Source organism: Suncus etruscus, chromosome 5 (genome assembly GCF_024139225.1).
Source record: "Suncus etruscus isolate mSunEtr1 chromosome 5, mSunEtr1.pri.cur, whole genome shotgun sequence".
Taxonomy (NCBI): domain Eukaryota; kingdom Metazoa; phylum Chordata; class Mammalia; order Eulipotyphla; family Soricidae; genus Suncus; species Suncus etruscus.
In genome coordinates this window covers 79,583,835-79,603,149 of record NC_064852.1, presented here as the reverse complement: position 1 = coordinate 79,603,149, position 19,315 = coordinate 79,583,835, and the positions used below count along the sequence as shown (strand labels likewise).

Here is a 19,315-nt window from a genome sequence, read left to right as displayed (position 1 = left end):
GATAAAAAAGAAATACAAATGGCCAAAAGGCACATGAAAAAAATGCTCCTCATCACTAATCATCAGGGAGATGCAAATCAAAACAACAATGAGATATCACCTTACACCACAGAGATTGGCATACATCACAAAGAATGAGAACAATCAGTGCTGGTAGAGATGTGCAGAGAAAGGAACTCTTATCCACTGCTGGTGGGAATGCCATCTAGACCAACCTCTATAGAAAGCAAAATCTGGAAATTGAGCTCCCATTCGACCCAGCTATTCCACTTTTAGGGATATGCCTTAAGAACACAAGAACATAATAATAAAAAAAAAAACCTTTCCTCACACATATATTTATTGCAGCACTATTCACAATATCCAGGCTCTGGAAACAACCAAGATGCCCTTCAACAGACGAATGGCTAAAGAAACTGTGGTACATATACACAATGGAATATATGCAGCCGTCAGGAGAGATGAAGTCATGAAATTTTCCTATACATCGATGTACATGGAATCTATCATGCTGAGTGAAATAAGTCAGAGAGAGAGAGAGCAAGAGATGCAGAATAGTCTCACTCATCTATGGGTTTTAAGAAAAATAAAAGTCATTTTTGCAAGAATTCTCAGAGACAAGGAGAGGAGGGCTGGAACTTCCAGCTCACGTCATGAAGCTCACCACAAAGAGTGGTGAGTGCATTTATAGAAATAACTACACAGAGAACTACCATAATCAAGTGAATGAATGAGGGAAGTGGAAAGCCTGTCTGGAGTACAGGTGGGGGTGGGGTGGGATGAAGGGAGATTTGGGACATTGGTGGTGGGAATGTTGCACTGGTGAAGGGGGGTTTTCTTTATTTGACTGAAACCTAATCACAATCATATTCGTAATCAAGATGTTTAAATAAAGAAAAAAATGAAAAAACAAAACAAAAAAAGCAAATGAATATCTAGTAATGGAATCTCCGGATATTACATATCTATATTTATTCATTTCAGTTAACTTGGTTGATATTTAATGAGAAAAATATTCTCCCAAAATGCTTTTTAACTTTTATGGTGATTGTATTGATTTTAGAGAAGCTCTCTACTTTGATATAATCCAATTTTCTTTTCTTACTTTTGTTGATAGAGCCAAGTCCTCCAAGCATCCCTGAATATATTACTTTGTTTTATTCTATGCATTGTATGGTTTCAGGTATTTTATTCAAGTCTACATCCTATTCTGATGTAAATTTTGTGGTTAGCATTTAAACATAAGATAGTTTCTATTACTTTATTTTTTCTTTTGTATCAATTTTTCCATGATTATCAATATATTGACGATACATTTTTCCTGTTGTATAACTTTGACATGTTTGTTGTAAGTTAACATTATATTTTAATATATATTTCTGGGCTCTTAATTTTAGTTTATTATTCTGTATGATATTTTTATGCTTTTCTAGTTTAATTACTGTTGCTTTATAGCATAACGAGCTAACAGAACACTTACATTTTTCCTTTTTTAGTAAATTTTTAATTGAATCACTATAAGACAAATTTAGAAATCTGTCCATGATTCATTTCAGTCATACAATCCCCAACACCTTTAACTGGTGCACATTTCTTACCACTGATGCACTTATTTGCCCTCCTACCTTCCCCCTGCTTGCCTCTATGGCAGACATTTTATTCGCTTTTTTATCACTTTTTCTTTATTTTCTTTTAAACACCGTAGTTTGCAATATTATTACTATTATGCATTGTGTATTAGGTATTATTCATATCACTTTACCTTATTTTAGTACTCAGTTCTTGTCCAGAGTAATTACTTCCAACAATCATTATCATAATGGTCTTTTTTCTGCCTTAATTGAACTCCCCAGTCCTTTGTGGCAAAATTTCTACCATGGACCATTCCTCCTGGCCTTCATCTTTATTGTTTTTGAATATTATTACTAGACTATCATTATATATATATTCATAAATGAGTGTGATCATTCTTTCTGTCCCTTTCCATCCCGTTCCTCTTCATCTTTATTTCACTCATCATGTTACTCTCCATTCAATCCAAATATCATGACTTCATTTTTCAAACAGCTGTGTAGTATTCCATAATACAGGTATACCACAGTTTCTTTACCACTCATCTTTTCTTGGACATGTGTTGTTTTCAGATTCTGCCTATTGTAAATAGTGTTAAATGAATATAAGGACACAGATGCCTTTTCTGCATTGTTTTTGGATTCCTAGGGTTTATTTCCAAGAGTAGTATTGCTGGTTTATATGGGAGATCATGTCTAGTTCTTTCATATATCCATATTGTTTCCAAAAAGTTTGAACTAGAATATACTTCTACCAGCAGTAAATGAGAATTCCTTTCTCCCACATCTTTCCAGCACTTGTTCTTGTTCTTCATATGTTTAAAGTCTCTCAATTATGAGGTGATATGGCACTTTATTTTTCATTTGCAACCCCTTTGATTAATAATATGGAGTTATTTTATGTGCCAATGGCCATTTGTATTCTTTGAGGAAATGTGTTATCATCTCCCCCTTTTATTGATGAGGTTGGATGGTTGAATATTATGTATCTTTTTATTGTAACTTTTTTTCTTTATTTAAACGTCTTGATAACATATATGATTGTGATTAGGTTTCAGTCATGTAAAGAACACCCTCTTCACCAGTGCAACATTCCCACCACTAATGTCCCAAATCTCCCTCCATCCCACCCCACCCCCACCTGTTCTCTAGACAGGCTTTCCAGTTCCCTCATGCATTCACATGATTATGGTAGTTCTCTGTGTAATTATTTCTATAAATGCACTCACCACTCTTTGTGGTGAGCTTCATGACATGAGCTGGAAGTTCCATCCCTCCTCTCCTTGTCTCTGAGAATTCTTGCAAAAATGACTTTTATTTTTCTTAAAACCCATAGATGAGTGAGACTATTCTGCATCTCTCTCTCTCTCTCTCTCTCTCTCCCCCTCTGACTTATCTCACTCAGCATGATAGATTCCATGTACATCGATGTATAGGAAAATTTCATGACTTCATCTCTCCTGATGGCTGCATATATTCCATTGTGTATATGTACCACAGTTTCTTTAGCCATTCGTCTGTTGAAGGGCATCTTGGTTGTTTCCAGAGCCTGGATATTGTGAATAGTGCTGCAATAAATATATGTGTGAGGAAAGGTTTTTTTTTTTTATGTTCTTGTGTTCTTAGGGTATATCTCTAGGAGTGGAATAGCTGGGTTGAAAGGGAGCTCAATTTCCAGATTTTGGAGGAATCTCCATTTCGCTTTCCATAGAGGTTGGACTAGACGGCATTCCCACCAGCAGTAGATAAGAGTTCCTTTCTCTGCACATCTCCACCAGCATTGATTGTTCTCATTCTTTGTGATGTATGCCAATCTCTGTGGTGTATGGTGGTATCACATTGTTGTTTTGATTTGCATCTCCCTGATTGTTAGTGATGAGGAGCATTTTTTCATGTGCCTTTTGGCCATTTGTATTTCTTTTTTATCAAAGCATCTGTCCATTTTTTCTCCCCATTTTTTGATGGGATTAGATATTTTTTCTTGTAAAGTTCTGTCAGTGCCCTGTATATTTTGGATATTAGCTCCTTATCTGATGGGTGTTGGGTGAATAGTTTCTCCCACTCTATGGGTGACTCTTGTATCCTGGGCACTATTTCTTTTGAGGTGCAGAATCTTCTCAGTTTAATGTATTCCATCTGTTGATCTCTGCTTCCACTTGTTTGGAAAGTGCAGTTTCCTCCTTGAAGATGCCTTTAGTCTCAATGTCATGGAGTGTTTTACCTACGTGTTGTTCTATATACCTTATGGTATCTGATCTGATCTCAAGGTCTTTAATCCATTTGGGTTTTACCTTCGTACATGATGTTAGCTGGGGGTCTATGTTCACTTTTCTGCAAGTGGCTAACCATTTCTTCTAGCACCACTTGTTGAAGAGGTTTTCCCTGCTCCACTTAGGATTTCTTGCTTCTTTGTCAAAAATTAGGTGATTGTATGTCTCGGAGACAATTCTGAGAACTCAAGCTTATTCCACTGATCTGAGGGTCTGTATTTATTCTAATACCATGCTATTTTGGTAACTATTGCTTTGTATTACAGTTTAAAGTTGGGGAAAGTAATGCCTCCCATTTTCCTTTTCCCTAGGTGTGCTTTAGCTATTCGAGGGTGTTTATTGTTCCAAATGAACTTCATAAGTGTTTGATCCACTTCTTTGAAGAATGTCATGGGTATTTTTAAGGGGATCGCATTAAATCTGTATAATGTTTTGGCGAGTACTTGGAAAACCCTAAAGACTCTACCAAAAATCTTTTAGAAACAGTAGACTCATATAGCAAGGTGGCAGGCTACAAAATTAACACACCGAAATCAATGGCCTTTTTATACACAAATAATGATAGGGAAGAGAAGGAAGTCAAGAAGACAATCCCATTCACAATAGTGCCACACAAACTCAAATATCTTGGAGTCAACTTGACCAAAGACGTGAAGAAAGGACCTATACAAAGAAAACTATAAAGCCCTGCTCCAAGAAATAAGAGAGGACACATGGAAATGAAAACACATACCCTGCTCATGGATTGGCAGGATTAACTTCCTTTATGTATCTTAGATACATAACGTTAATAGAAGGCTATTTTTGTTTATACTCAGTATTGCTTTTACCCCTAAATATCATTTTGTTTCCACAAAAATTATATAATTTTTTATTTTATTTTTTTAAAAGTATTATTGGGATTTTGATAGGGGTCATGTATTTGATGCTCAAATTGTTTTAGTAGTATGGAAATTTTAGCAAGTTTTTTTTCTGAGGTCTGTACATGGGTACATTGCCACTACTTTATGTATTTTATTTATTATAACTTTTTTGAGAAGGCCATGCCCAGCTGTACTCATGGTTTAATCCATGATCTGGTCAGGGATCATACCTGGTAGTGCTCTAGGAACATTACCTATTAGTTTTATTAGAAAGAATGTGTAAAGTGAGAGCAGCTGAGGATCAGAGGGGCAAACAAAGTCACTGGTCTGGGGACTCCAGGATTCAGAGTTCAGAGTTGAGAGCTGAGGAGGAGGCCAGGCTCTATCTAACAAGTATACTGGTCTTACCTGAGGGTAGATCAATGTGTGGATTCTAAATAGCATCCACAGAACCCTGGGTGATTTGCAGAACAGGAGAACCAGGAGGATTTGTCACAGCAAGTGCAGTTGAGGGTCCCTAAGCTGGCTCCCATCCCAGAATCTGGCTAGGGTTGGAGAAATTCATGGGCACCAGATAGAAAAGGGGCACAAGGAGGAGGGTGGGGCTGACCATGTTAAGCGTACTAGAGTGCTGGCCTGAAAGATTTTACCCAGGGCAGGAGGTGCATGGGAGTGTGAGGCTGGCTAGGACATGGATCTTATCCTTGTAAAGGCAGCTGAGGGTCGGATAGCACCACCCTGCCTAGTAGCAGACAAGTGGGCTGCTTCTTTTATTTATTTTAAGGTCTTATAGTTTTCAATATTGTTATATTTTGTTAAATCTACTGCTCAGAATTCCATCTTTCTGATGTGATTGTACATAGGATTTTTTACTTCTCTTTCCTCTGAGTCACTGTTTTTTTCTAGAAAGCGTTCTGCCACTTTACTAACCTAAAATATTTCAGTGTTATCTTGAATAATCACATAGATGAGTTTAACAGATACAATTCCTTAAGTCACAGTGTCACCCCATCATTTAAGGAAAATAAAGAGCTAATACAAAGTCAATTAGAAACAGGGAAGAATAACCCAGCACCTTTTCCAGGCATCATTAATAGTGACAGAAGCAGTGAATTCAGTCTTACATTTCACACCAAGAATGTATTAGAGATACTATATAATTGTCTAAAAACTCCTCTTACAAATTTCCTTTGATTTAATGTCAGTGATTCTGAAAAGAAAGGGGGCTGGGGAGATGCTCTCTGAACAAAGTGAGCATGAAAATCTATTTTTAGTGCTTCTTTATCCTTGAACAGTTCACCCTTGAAAAAAGGCAACAAACTGATGGGTAGAAGGTTAATGCAATTATGCTTGAATTATTTGTGACATTGTTGGTCTTTTACACATGGTATGTTATTGTTAACAGTTATATAAATTTATCAAACATTTTACTCTCAAGGGAGCAATTAGAAGGATGAGATAAACTTGAGTTCTTTTGATGTTTGAAATCCTGTCACAGCGAAGATCCAAGTCAGAGAATAATCTAATTACACATAACTATTGAAATTTCTATCAGCCTCATATCATTATAACTTATCCTAATATTATATTTCTCGCTCAAATAATTTCAAGGATGGGACATCCTGTCCAATTCAGTGATTTTTCTTTTTTTGATAAATTGTCAAGCTAGGATTCCTACACTGGAATATTTACCATTCCTTCAGGTTTAAGAACCTAAAGTCTTGGAAGAGTCTGGTTTTGTGCAGTGGAAGAAAAAGGAGAAAGTAGGAAAAACAAACAAACAAACAAACTTGTGGGGCTGGAGCAATAGCGCAGCTGAAGGGCATTTGCCTAACATGCGGCTGACCCAGGACTAACCTCAGTTTGATCCACAGCATCCTATATGGTCTCCCAAGCCAGGAGCTATTTCTGAATGCATCGCCAGGAATGATCTTTGAGAGTCACCCAAAACAAACAAACAAACAAACAAACAAACAGAAAACAAAAAACTTGTTTCTTGCAGGCTTACCCAATAAATTCTATTTGAATGTATCATTGCCCCTTATTGCAGATTAAGAGCTATAATAATCTTGGCTAGGGTCAAATCCTTTATTACTCTTTCTCATCTGTAAGCTTCAGTCATCAATACTTTTGAAAAACATTTGTGGAAAATTTATAACTTAGTGTGCTAAGTACTCCATTTCATAATTTTTTTTCCTAAATTAGGTCAGTTTTAAGACAAAGACAAAGGAAATGGAAAGAAATATTCATCTTGAGTACAGTTTTCAGGAGAAAAAATAAAAGAGAAAAACGGAGACAAGGAAGCAAAGAATAGGCCAGAAAGCAACTGATATCAGCAATAAAGTGATGTCTTAGTTACTCCAATCACAAGAAACACTAGCAGAGAAATGCAAAATCAAATGTCACTGTCCTATGGTCAATAGTATGGAAGAGTTATGACCTGGAAAAAAATGTTTTTCTTTCTTTGTTTGATTTTTGGGTCATACCTGGCAGTGCTCACGGGTTACTCCTGGCTCTATGCTCAGAAATCGCTCCTGGCAGGCTCAGGGGACCATATGGGATGCCAGGATTCGAATCTCTGTCCTTCTGCATGCAAGACAAATGCCTTACCTCCATGCTATCTCTCCGGCCCGAAAAAAAAACTTTTAATACCTAGATCCGATGTATTTATAGATACTGAGCCTAAATTATTACCCAATCCATTTATCTTCTATTCTGAGTCACATCCTTTAAAGAGTATTTACTATTCATATTAGTAGATAGATTTAGTATATACATGCATAAATATTATACTTAACATTTTGCTCAACCTAGATGACTGATTTTTACAAAATCATAATATCATCTTAAAATCACACACTGGCTAAATGTCTATATGACTGCTTTAAGTCTTAGAAAAGTATTAAAAAGTGTAAAACCCCATTGTAAAAATATTTTCATAATAATAAATAATAATAAAAACCTCACATTGATAAATTTGATAAATTTTTACATCATTAATTTATATATCTGCACAGTCATAAATGGGCTGTTGCAAGGAAAAATGTCTTACTGTATTTCTCAAACCATATGTTTAAAGATTGGGGAATTTAAATGTATCTAAAGCTATATAATCTATCTGCTTCATTCTCTTACTCTTTTTAATTATTAAATTCATTATTTAAGTACTGTGGTTACACAATTGCTTATTATTGACTTTCAGTCATAGAACGTACATCACCTTTCACCAGTGCATCCTTTTCCCCACTGATGCCTCATCTCCCCCATATCCACCTGTCTCGCAGGGGTCTCAAACTCGCGGCCCGGCCCTCCGTACAACATTTTGTGGCCCTGCCCTAGAGGAATCTTTTTTTGTTTTGTTTTGTTTTAGTTGTTTGGGTCACACCCCCAATGTTCAAGGCTTATTACTGACTTTGCACTCAAGGATCACCCCGACTTTGCCTCCTGTGGCCCCCAGGTAAATTGAGTTTGAGATCCCTAAAGGACAATTTGCTTCTCTCTCTCTCTCTCTCTCTCTCTCTCTCTCTCTCTCTCTCTCTCTCTCTCTCTCTCTCTCTCTCTCTCTCTCTCTCTCTCTCTCATTCTCTTATTCTCTCCCCTTCTACCTCTCTGTCTCTCTGTCTCTCTCTTTCTCACCTTCTCCCTCTCTCTTTGTCCCTCTCCCTCCCTCCCTCCTTCCTTTTAGCCCTCCTCTCCCTCTCCTTTTTGATGCTGTGATTTGTACTGTTGTTAATGGAGGAGTGCCTTGCGTGTCATTTTCTCCTCTTTCAGCACTGAGTTCTTTTCCAGAGTGATCAGTTTCAACTATTATTGTCCTAGTAGACCCTTCTCTAGCCATATTCCCCACTTTGTGAAGAGCTTCCTACCCTGGGCTGGACCTCTCAGGATCTCTGTTGTTTCTGGGTATTACCTCCATACTGTCTATTGTTTTCTTCCTGATAGATAAAAAAAAAAAAGCTTAGCAGACTGGTCAGTGAGAGGAAATGGGTGTGTGGGAGAGGGCCAACAATGGAGGGAAGTGGACACTGAAAAGGGATTCATGTAGAAACATTGTATGCCTGAACCGAATGGCAAATAATTTTGTAATTTCACAATGACTAGTTTTATAAAAAAATATGCCAAAATGAAAAGCAAATACAACTCGGCCTATGAGTTAACTGCAAGCCCAGAGTAAAGAAAAAAATAACAGATGAGCAGTCTTTACCGACACCTCAGCATGGCGTTTAACAGCTGCCAAAAGTACTGTATAATCTTTTGGAAGACTTAATCGTTCCCTATTGCACTTTTCAAAAGAGAAGAGTAGTTATTAATCCTGGTGTTCTCACAAAATTTTCACAGTAGATATTCATTGAATAAATAGTGCTATTTTGTATAAAGATTTTGGTTTTATATAACACTAACTGCTAGAGGTTAAACAAATAGAAATGTGCTAACATGAAGAAAAATGGTATTCTGTTAAAGAAAACCATATTTTAGGCTGAATTAAACTGTATATTTAATTGGGGGTTTGAAGAAAGAGAAAAAAAATGTCTTTCTGTACAAACAGGGAGTTCCTCTTATTTATATAGTGAGGTCTCCCTCCTGTTTTCTTTTCTCTCTTTAAAAGAAGTGCTTTCAGTAGTTCAATTAATCATTTTGTATCTTTCCAAGTATATTATTATTCAATGTGTGGGAGAAAATAACTCTCTTAATATAATATAATAGCACTATTTTCTCAATCATTGACACTTTATAAATGTATTCATGTATTTACCTACCTATGTTTTATTTTTAAGAAAATTGTCCCAAAGTGCTTTTGCATTAATTTTAATTTACATATGATTATCAGTGATAAATGTATCTTATTTTCAGGAAAATATCAAATGGAAATTATAAAAGAAATGGAAATAAAATCATAATAATTTAAATAAAAATAGAAACAATCATGTTGAAATACTTAACTCAGATTTTAGTATGAGAATGAAATCTACACTTAATTTAGTAACTCATCACTAGTTCTTAATAAGTTGAAAATTTTCATTTATTAATATAGATCAATTGTTATAAATGAATTATAAATTATTAGATAACACATGTATTTGCAAAAATAACCTTAAACATTATATATGTTACAGTTCATAACATTAGGGTTTAATTCCTGGCACTATCAGGAGTGATTCCTGAATGTAAGCCAGGAATACCACCAGATATAGCTTAAAAACATAAATAAAAAGAAAGAATATTTAGCTTAGCCTTTCCTTTTTTAAAATTTTTATTTAAGCACCATGATTACATACATGATTGAAGTTGGGTTTTAGTCCTAAAAAGAACACCTTCCTTCACCAGTGCAACATCCCCTCCCCCACCAATGACCCTATCTCCCTCCTTCTCCACCCCCTGCCTGTATTCTAGAGAGTTATTCTACTTCTCCCACTCATTAATATTGTCATGATAGTGTAGTCATCTCCTGCACTCTATTGTGATTGAGGAGGAGAGATGAGACTTTGAACACAGTCCCTATTCATTCTCACTCTGGACTATTATTGAGTCAAACACCAAATCTTTTTGCATTTCTTTGGTAAATATCCTATTGTTAACTTTATGGCTAAGGGAAAGACAATTATTATAAGGCAGTAAATAGTAATTGTCAATTTTTTTTGATAACCTGTCTCCAATATGGCCATGAGTAACAGAGTGATAGTATAATTGATTCCAGATTCAACATATGATCCTCCAAGTACCTGAGGATGGGGCCAGGAGTAAGCCCTTTAATACTGCCAGGACCCAAAACATAGAAAAAACAAGATAGCCATATATGTAAATGTATTATATGACTATAAGAAACAACATTTAGGGGCAGGAGTGGTAACAGTGGTAGAGCATTTGCCTTGCACATGGCTTACCCAGGATGGATGCAGGTTCAATCCCCCAATATTGTCCCTGAGCCTGGAAGTGATTTCTGAGTCAGAGCCAGGAGTAACCCTTGAGCTCTGCTGGGTGTGCCCCCCCCCAAAAAAAAATAACAAAATAAAAAAAGAAACAGCATTTAAACCTACCTGAGTAATCTTGCTGGAGCAAACTTGATTAGATTACTTTAAAAAAATACAAACTTTGAAATATTTATATATACTCTTTTGATAACATACAATAAAATATGATAATAAAATAAAATAAATAAAAACATACATAAAATAGGTCTCTGTGTGTGATTTGTAAAGTCATTAAGATTTTTCGAAATTAAAACAGTATTTGAAAGCTAATTGCAATTCTTGAATATCTAGAAAACCTTTATATTATGAGTTTACTTCTTAAAACTTGATTAAAATCACAAACAGGAACACTCCTCATTTGTAATGTCATCCAGTTTAGGTCTTATTTTACAGATAAAGTATTTAGAAGGTAAACTAAGGGAGAGAGAGTACAGTGGGCAAGGCACTTGCCTTGCACACGGTCCATTTGGGTTGAATCTCTAGCACTCTCTAAGCCCCATTAAGAGTGATCCAGATTCACATGACTAAAACCTAATCATCATCGTTTTTGTAATCAAGATGTTTAAATCAAGAAAAAATATAAAAAAAAGAATGATCCAGAAGTGCAAAGCCAGGAATAATCATTGAACAAAGCTGTGTATGGCCCAAAAATAAATAAAAAAAATTTAAATTAAGTGATAAACTATTGGAAACTACACAATGCTTTGATTAAGTAGAATAAATCTTCATGTTTGATATCCCTTAAAGACTAAGAATCTTGAAACATCAAGATCAATGCCCTGAACATCTCCCTGCACAACTCTGCCTTTATATTTCTCAAAATGTAATAAAGGAGATCTAATGAAAGTATATCTGTCCCAGAATATAAAATATTTTCTCGGTCTTTCAGAAAATATTTCATTGTGTTTTTTCCATGAGTTTTTAATTCTCAGCTAAAAACAGATTACTGGAGAGAAAATTTTAATTAAAGATTTGAATAAGGTGGATTTAATTTATCAAGATTTAATTATAAATTAAATACATGAAAGTCAAATATGACCATAGCTTCTATTAATTATTCTTTCTTGAATTTGATAACTGAATTTCTCATACATACAAACTGATTTAATGATTTTTATTTTAAGAGTCAGATATTTGGGGAATGTAAAGACAAGACTGTCCCTGGATCATCTATGTCACTGCATATAGTCCCCTGGATTAATTCTGAGCAGAGTCAGGAGTTAGCCTTGAACACAGCCAGATGTGGTCCAACCCTCACCCGAACATTTCATTAATAAATAAAAATCATTTAATTTTATTTCAGAATAGTAATTAGAATAGTAGTACGTTCCAAGGGAATTAGTAAGGATTCCTTAATTATTTCAGTTAGAATATTCATTAATTTTCAGTGACAACCATATTTATTAAGAAATACTGGTGAAGTTTTCTGGGGTCAAAATATACACAAGGTTTATTGGTATGAATATAAACTAGTATTATTTTTGTATACTTATGGCTTCCTTTTCTATTAATCAGGTTCTCTCTTTAGGAGCAGATGTTCTACCTGAATATAAATTGCAGACGCCACGCATCAACAAGTTTACAATATTGCACTACAGTCCTTTCAAGGCAGTCTGGGATTGGCTTATTCTGCTGTTGGTTATCTACACTGCTATCTTCACCCCCTACTCTGCAGCCTTTCTTCTTAATGACAGAGAAGAACAGAAAAGAAGAGAGTGTGGCTATTCTTGCAGTCCTCTGAATGTAGTAGACTTAATTGTGGATATTATGTTTATCATAGATATTCTAATAAACTTCAGAACAACATATGTAAATCAGAATGAAGAAGTGGTAAGTGATCCAGCCAAAATAGCAATACACTACTTCAAAGGCTGGTTCCTGATTGACATGGTTGCAGCAATTCCCTTTGACTTGCTGATTTTTGGATCAGGTTCCGATGAGGTAAGAGCTGCTTATAAATTTTGTTTTTAGAAATACTGAAGTTGTAAAGGTGATTCTATTTTTATGGTGAAAAAAAAAAGTTATTTTACAAACTTCCTGTGTCTCCCACTGAAATTCATTTGCAGTCAGAAATGCTATAAAAATAAAATGAAAGTCATTATAAATAATTCACAATTCTCTTTATTTTTGCTAAGAGATACTGACTATTCATCCTTTGACCAACAAATTAAAAGTTGAGACGAGTGTTTCATGGCACATATCACATTGCCAGGATATAAAATCATGCATATTAAATTCCTAGGCATAAAATTGTCAAAAACAAAATTTCTCTTTCTTAACTCACAATTGTGGTTTGAGATAGCAGAAAATTGCTTTTTTGTTAAAATTATATAGAAGAAGCATATTACAAAATACCCTGCTTAAAACTCTTTCTTACATGTACATTAAAAAATGGTTTTATAGTGCTCCCATATCCTAATAAAGTTGAAATTCTGAAAACTATATGTTTTGTGTATTATTTGAAAAGAGAATCCATAACCTTAATTAGATTCTCAGAGCATGACTTAATCCAAAAGAAATTAATTTCTCCTAAAGAACCCTTCATTTAATTGCCACAGATTTTTATCTAATTATGTTTCCTGGGTTCTATGATGATAAAAAGTGAAAAAAAAATCTAAGGTAGTAGATTGAGAAATAAAAAACCTAGATCAATTTAGACCAATCTAGATTGGTCAATCTAGATAAATCTCTAGAATTTTTAAAATTCTCTGTTTATACTGTCCAAAAAATCACTTGAGAGCTTTACTATATCTTTAACTTTTTAAAAGGAGTGCAAATAACAGAAATGACCCCTCAGACTGGTGGTTTGACAAATTAGGGTTGCTTTTAGAAGAGAATCCTTCTTTGCCCAAGGACTCAATAGGTTTAGAAGTAAATTTTCTTATACAGAATGTGCCTGTTAAGAAGAGGGCAATGGAACAACATGCTCTTCCTGATTCCATAAGCATAAACAAAGACTAACCTTGGTGCTCTTTATCTGTGTAAACAATATTAGCTACCCTCTTAATTAAAATTTAACAGGACAAGATATGTAACTTAGCAAAGTACCAGGAAAATAATCGGCTGCTATTAAATATATTACACACTCATACCTTTAACTAATAACAAAACTTAAGAAAATGAACTATTTTATCAATATTTATTCTTTTTATTTCTTATAATCCTGTAACCCATGTAATTGAACAATTCCTTGAAGATAAACAGTTTAAAACCTTTGATATGTACAAAATTCAATTCAATTTTATTTTAGTAAAATAATAGGATAAGTAAAAAAAAAAGCAAATGACATTGTTAGGGAAAATTGATTGTTTTACACTGTTTAATCAATAACAATCAAACCAGCTGGAAATTAGATATGCTGATTACAATTAATTAGTGCAGTATAATTTCTAAGATGCAAAGTTGGCTACATTAATTTCAGCTACTACAGCTCTTGAAAATAATAAAATGACTTAAATATGTAATCCAGATAATCACTATTTCAGGCAGGATTACAAATAAGTTGAAACAAGGGAAAACTTGCTATTTACATTATAATATGATGAGATAGTTTTGACTTAATGGTATCCAAGCCACATGTAACAGTTAACAGGAAAAGGCAAAGGCAAATCATGCCTCATAGACAACAATGCTAAGTCATCACTTCCATGTAAATTTTTATGGACACCCTCATATTCACTATTGAATATGTCATATGTTATACAAAGTATAGTGAATTTGGAATCAGAAAGACCTAGCATTGATAATTCTCTGTACCAGTACTTGCTGAATTTAAGCAAAGTAATTTACTAGTCTAATAGGTTTTTTTTTTTGCTAAAATAATGATTTTTAGATTCTTGTGTTTTAGCAGAATATATGAAACAACTAAATCAGAAATAATTGCTTAGAAGCTTTGATCATCAAAAGTTACTTCTCTTTACTACCTTCCATCTCTTCAAATTAAAATCTCTTTTTCTGGATCCAGAGCAATAGAACAGTAGGTATGGTGTTTGCCTTGCACATTTATGATCCAGGTTTGATACCCAGCATCCTACATAGGCCCTGAGTCTAGAAAGAGTGATCCCTGAAGATAGAACCTCAGAGCACCACAGGGTGTAAACTCTGAACACCACCACTAGGTATAGATCCAAAATATAAATAAATAAATAAATAAATAAAGCCATTTTTCTAATAAAATATTTAAAATTTTATATAATATTGCAATAATGTATTAATACTTCACTTTTTAAGCAGATATTTGTTATCTATTGGTAATTATTTATTTAGCTAGCTATAGGTAGGGTTTCTAAAAGAATGTTCTAAAGAACATTCTTTTTTTATTTAAACAACTTTATTACATATGTGATTGTGTTTGGGTTTCAGTCATGTAAAGAACACCACCCATCACCAGTGCAACATTCCCATCACCAATGTCGCAAATCTCCCTCCTCCCCACCCAACCCCCACCTGTACTCTAGACGGGCTTTCTATTTCCCTCGTACATTCTCATTATTAGTATAGTTCGAAACTTAAGTTATTTCTCTAACTAAACACATCCCTGTTTGTGCTGAGCTTTATGAGGTGAGCTGTAACTTCCAACTCTTTTCTCTTTTGTGTCTGAATTATTGCAAGAATGTCTTTAATTTTTCTTAAAGCCCATAGATGAGTGAGACCATTCTGCATCTTTCTCTCTCTGACTTATTTCACTCAGCATAATAGATTCCATGTACATCCATGTATAGGAAAATTTTATGACTTCATCTCTCCTGACAGCTGCATAATATTCCATTGTTTATATGTACCACAGTTTCTTTAGCCATTCATCTGTTGAAGGGTATCTTGGCTGTTTCCAGAGTCTTGCTATGGTAAATAGTGCTAAAATGAATATAGGTGTAAGGAAGGGATTTTTGTATTATATTTTGTAGAACATACTTCTTTTTATGTTTTTGGTTTTTGGGTTTTCATCACACCTGGCAGTGCTCAGAGGTTACTCCTGGCTCTGTGCTCAAAAATGGCTCCCAGCAGGCATGGGGCACCATGGGATGCCGGGATTCAAACCACCATCAGTCCTGGATCGGTGGCATGCAAGGCAAACGCCCTACCGCTGTGCTAACTCTCTGGCCCCAAGAAAATACTTCTTTTATATGAAAATATGTAATGTCACTATAATGAGATTTCTCAGTTATATTTTAAGAACAATATTTTACAAAACTTATGTATGCTATGTAATAAGAATATAAATATCCAGCTTTTTTTTAACTTTCTGTTACGGTCAAACATCCTTCTGGAAAAAAAAAGATATCTATGTCCAAATGGACTGTTTTGCAAATAGCATTTTTAATATTCTGAATATAGATTAAAGCGGTGAGATTTTTTATCCAAAATTAAGTAACATATTCTAAAAAATTAATCCAGAGGCCGTTCTAATGGGAGAGCCTTTAGTCCAGAGACTCATACATTTATTTCAATTACAGCCTCTTTTTAAAGAACATATTACTCAGCCCCCTCCTGTAAACTCTGAAATACTCTGGGTTGCACCCTGGGTTATTTCAGAACTCCTTAATGGTCACTTTGGGAAATGCTGCTCTAGTCCAGTGATTTTCAAATTAAGGTTTCACAGAGGTAGTCAGAGAAAAACAAGTATCTTTGTTCAGAACCAACTATCTGAAAATTGAAAACAAAAACCTCTTTATTAACTGTTTTACTGATATTTTAATGAAAGTACTGATTTAAATGATAGACTCAACATTATTCTAAATGATCTTTATATTTTCATGTTTGTATGGTTGATTGTTTAAGTTTATGTAATTTATATAGAATAATAAATACATGCATTAACATAGCTAGAAACACTATGACTCTGATAACTACTATTATAGCATATACTAGAATAATACTAGAATATTATTAGAATACTCTAGAATCACACATCAAAAAAAAAATAAAAACCAAGAAAAATCAGTGCTGGTGGGGATGTGGGAAGAAAGGGACTCTCATTAATTGCTGGTGGGAATGTCGTCTAGTCCAGCCTTTATGGAAAACAATATGGAGATTTCTAAAAAAAAAAAAAAAAGACCTGAAAATTGAGCTCTCCTATGATCCAGCTATACCACTCTTAGGGATATAACCTAGGAACACAAAATGGAATACATAAATCCCTTTCTCATACCTATATTCATTGCAGCGCTATTTACAATAGCCAGACTCTGGAAACAAACAAGATGCCCTTCAACAGATGAATGGCTAAAGAAACTGTGGTACATATACATAATGAAATATTATGCAATGATAAGGAGAGATGAAGTCATGAAATTTTTTTATACATGAATATACATGTAAACTGTTATGCTGAGTGAAATAAGTCAGAGGGAGAGAGAGAAACAGAATAATCTCATTGATTTATGGGTTTTAAGAAAAATAAAAGACCTTATTGTTATAATGCCCAGAGATGAGGGCCAGAGGATCACACGATATGAAGCTCACCACAAAGAGTGGTGCAGTTAAAAAAATAACTATACTAACAACTACCATGACAATATTAATGAGTGAGAGATGTAGAATGCCTGTCTCGAATACAGGCAGGGGGTGCGGAGGGAGTTGGGGGGGTATTGGTGGTGGAAATGTTGCACTGGTGAAGGTGGGTATTCTTTGTATGACTGAAACCCAACTACAATCATGTTTGTAATAACAGCATATAAAGATTTTATAAAAGAAAGGAAATAAAAAGATAGTATAGATTATTATGGTTATGCATACCATATAGTATACACACACCTGTTATTACTAAAGATGTAACTTTCTTAAACAGTCAGCAAGTTCTGGTAAATGTCCAACCCCAAAAAGTTAATTTTCTCTCAATTTATTTAGTAGCTAAGTTCCTGGGAAATACAATGATATTAAGATACACAAAAGTAGGGGATGGTGCAATAGCACAGTTGTAGGACATTTTCCCTGTATGTGGCTGATCAGGAGGAACCTGGGTTCAATCCCCCAGCATCCCATATGGTCCCCTGAGCCAGGAGCAATTTCTGAGCACATAGCCAAGAGTAACCCCAGTGCATTATAGGGTGTGGCCCAAAAAGCAAAAACATATGAAATGAAAAAAACTAAATAAAATAAAATATACAAAAGTAACTTTTTGTTTTATTATATAACACTAGTACATTTTTTTTCATTGCATTTACAAATTACTTTCAATAGTAGGACATTCAAAGATGGTATAGGACATGGGATAAGATTCTTGTTAGAGATTACTCTAGGGATTACCTGATATCTACCTACATCCTTCTACTAGAAAAATTCAAAAAGTTAAAAAATTGCTATTAAAGCATGGAGTATAATAGACTAAAAAGGCAGTACAGAAGCTAAGGCACTTTCTTTGCACATGTCTAACCTGAGTTTGTTCTCTGGAATCTCATATGGTCCCCTCATCTCTGACAGGAATGAGCACTGAGCACAGATCCAAGTGCACTGCTGGTTTGCTCCCTCCACCAAGAAAAGAGAAATAAACACATAAGGCTTGATAAGAATCGTAAAATAAGTCACTAATTGTGAAAGTTGATATATGTTAATATATGATCCAGTCATTTAATTAACTGGATCAGGAATTGATTTGGATGCCAAATGAAGTTTGGCTTCAGAAAATAACAGGAAATTAAGACATGCTCTTTGCCATAATTCTAGTAACAAAAGAATAAGGCAATATTGGAAAGCTATGCAATATTTGTATCTTATTTGTCTATTATCAATGTTTTATAGAGACTAAAGATGAACTAGTAAAATTATAGAAACTTTCTTTTACATAGCCAGAAATAATTTAAGGGCTGTTATTTTTTAGACTAAAATAAATTTTATTAACTTGTCAAAATATTTTTTAAAATTGTAATATTTTTACTAAAGTGGATTACAAATCTTTCACAGTAATATTTTAGGTACATAGTGACATTGCGTCAGGGGCATTCCCCCCCAAAATGTTGTCCTCCCTCCACTCCTATTTCCCCCCTGCTTGCCTCCCAGGCTGCTAGAATATGTGGTACCCTCTGTGCCTAGCTTGTTGTAGATTGAGTATCGATTCTGTTGTCGTTGGCTTTGGATTTGGTGTTTAAGTCTGATCATTATTCTATTCTACTCAATGTTCATACAACTGTTTGGTCTTGGTACCCTCCATTATTTACCTCTCAATTTATAAGGCAGAACAAGAGGGTTCAAGTTATGTGGTTCTGTTTAAAGGGGAAAAAAGGGGTGAGATAAAACCTAAACAAGCAAAAAGCAGGAGGGAGTCCTTCTAGAGGCTATAAATATCAATTTAAGAGAAGAAAGGGAAAAATTCGGAAAAAATAACAATACAAAAAATCAAACAAACAAACCAAAACAAAAATCACCACAGCAATAAAGACAACAACCAAACAATAACCATGGTCTGAAATAAAAAACAAAACAAAGCAAAAAAACCCCAACAATAACAAAAAATTAATTTGTGCTTCTCTCTTTTTTTGGGGGGGCAAAGGCACAGTAAATATTGTAGAGATTAGAAAGGGAAGTCCCTTGGCCTAAATGATACAGGGTTTCTCTACTTTTGAAGTATACTGTCATGGGAATAACTCCAGGCTCTGTACATGCTCTTTTACTCTCCCCTAGGTCATTTTGTGGTGTTTGGAAACTTT

The 19,315-nt window shown here is 34.5% G+C and overlaps 1 protein-coding gene across 1 annotated transcript in view; it reads left to right on the top strand.

Moving 5' to 3' along the window:
- KCNH7 (potassium voltage-gated channel subfamily H member 7) overlaps positions 1-19,315 on the top strand; it is a 480,494-nt gene that overhangs the window by 402,628 nt on the left and 58,551 nt on the right. The window contains exon 7 of the mRNA XM_049773364.1: positions 12,189-12,614. Coding sequence (XP_049629321.1) covers positions 12,189-12,614 — 426 coding nt within the window. The remainder of the gene's footprint in view (positions 1-12,188; positions 12,615-19,315) is intronic.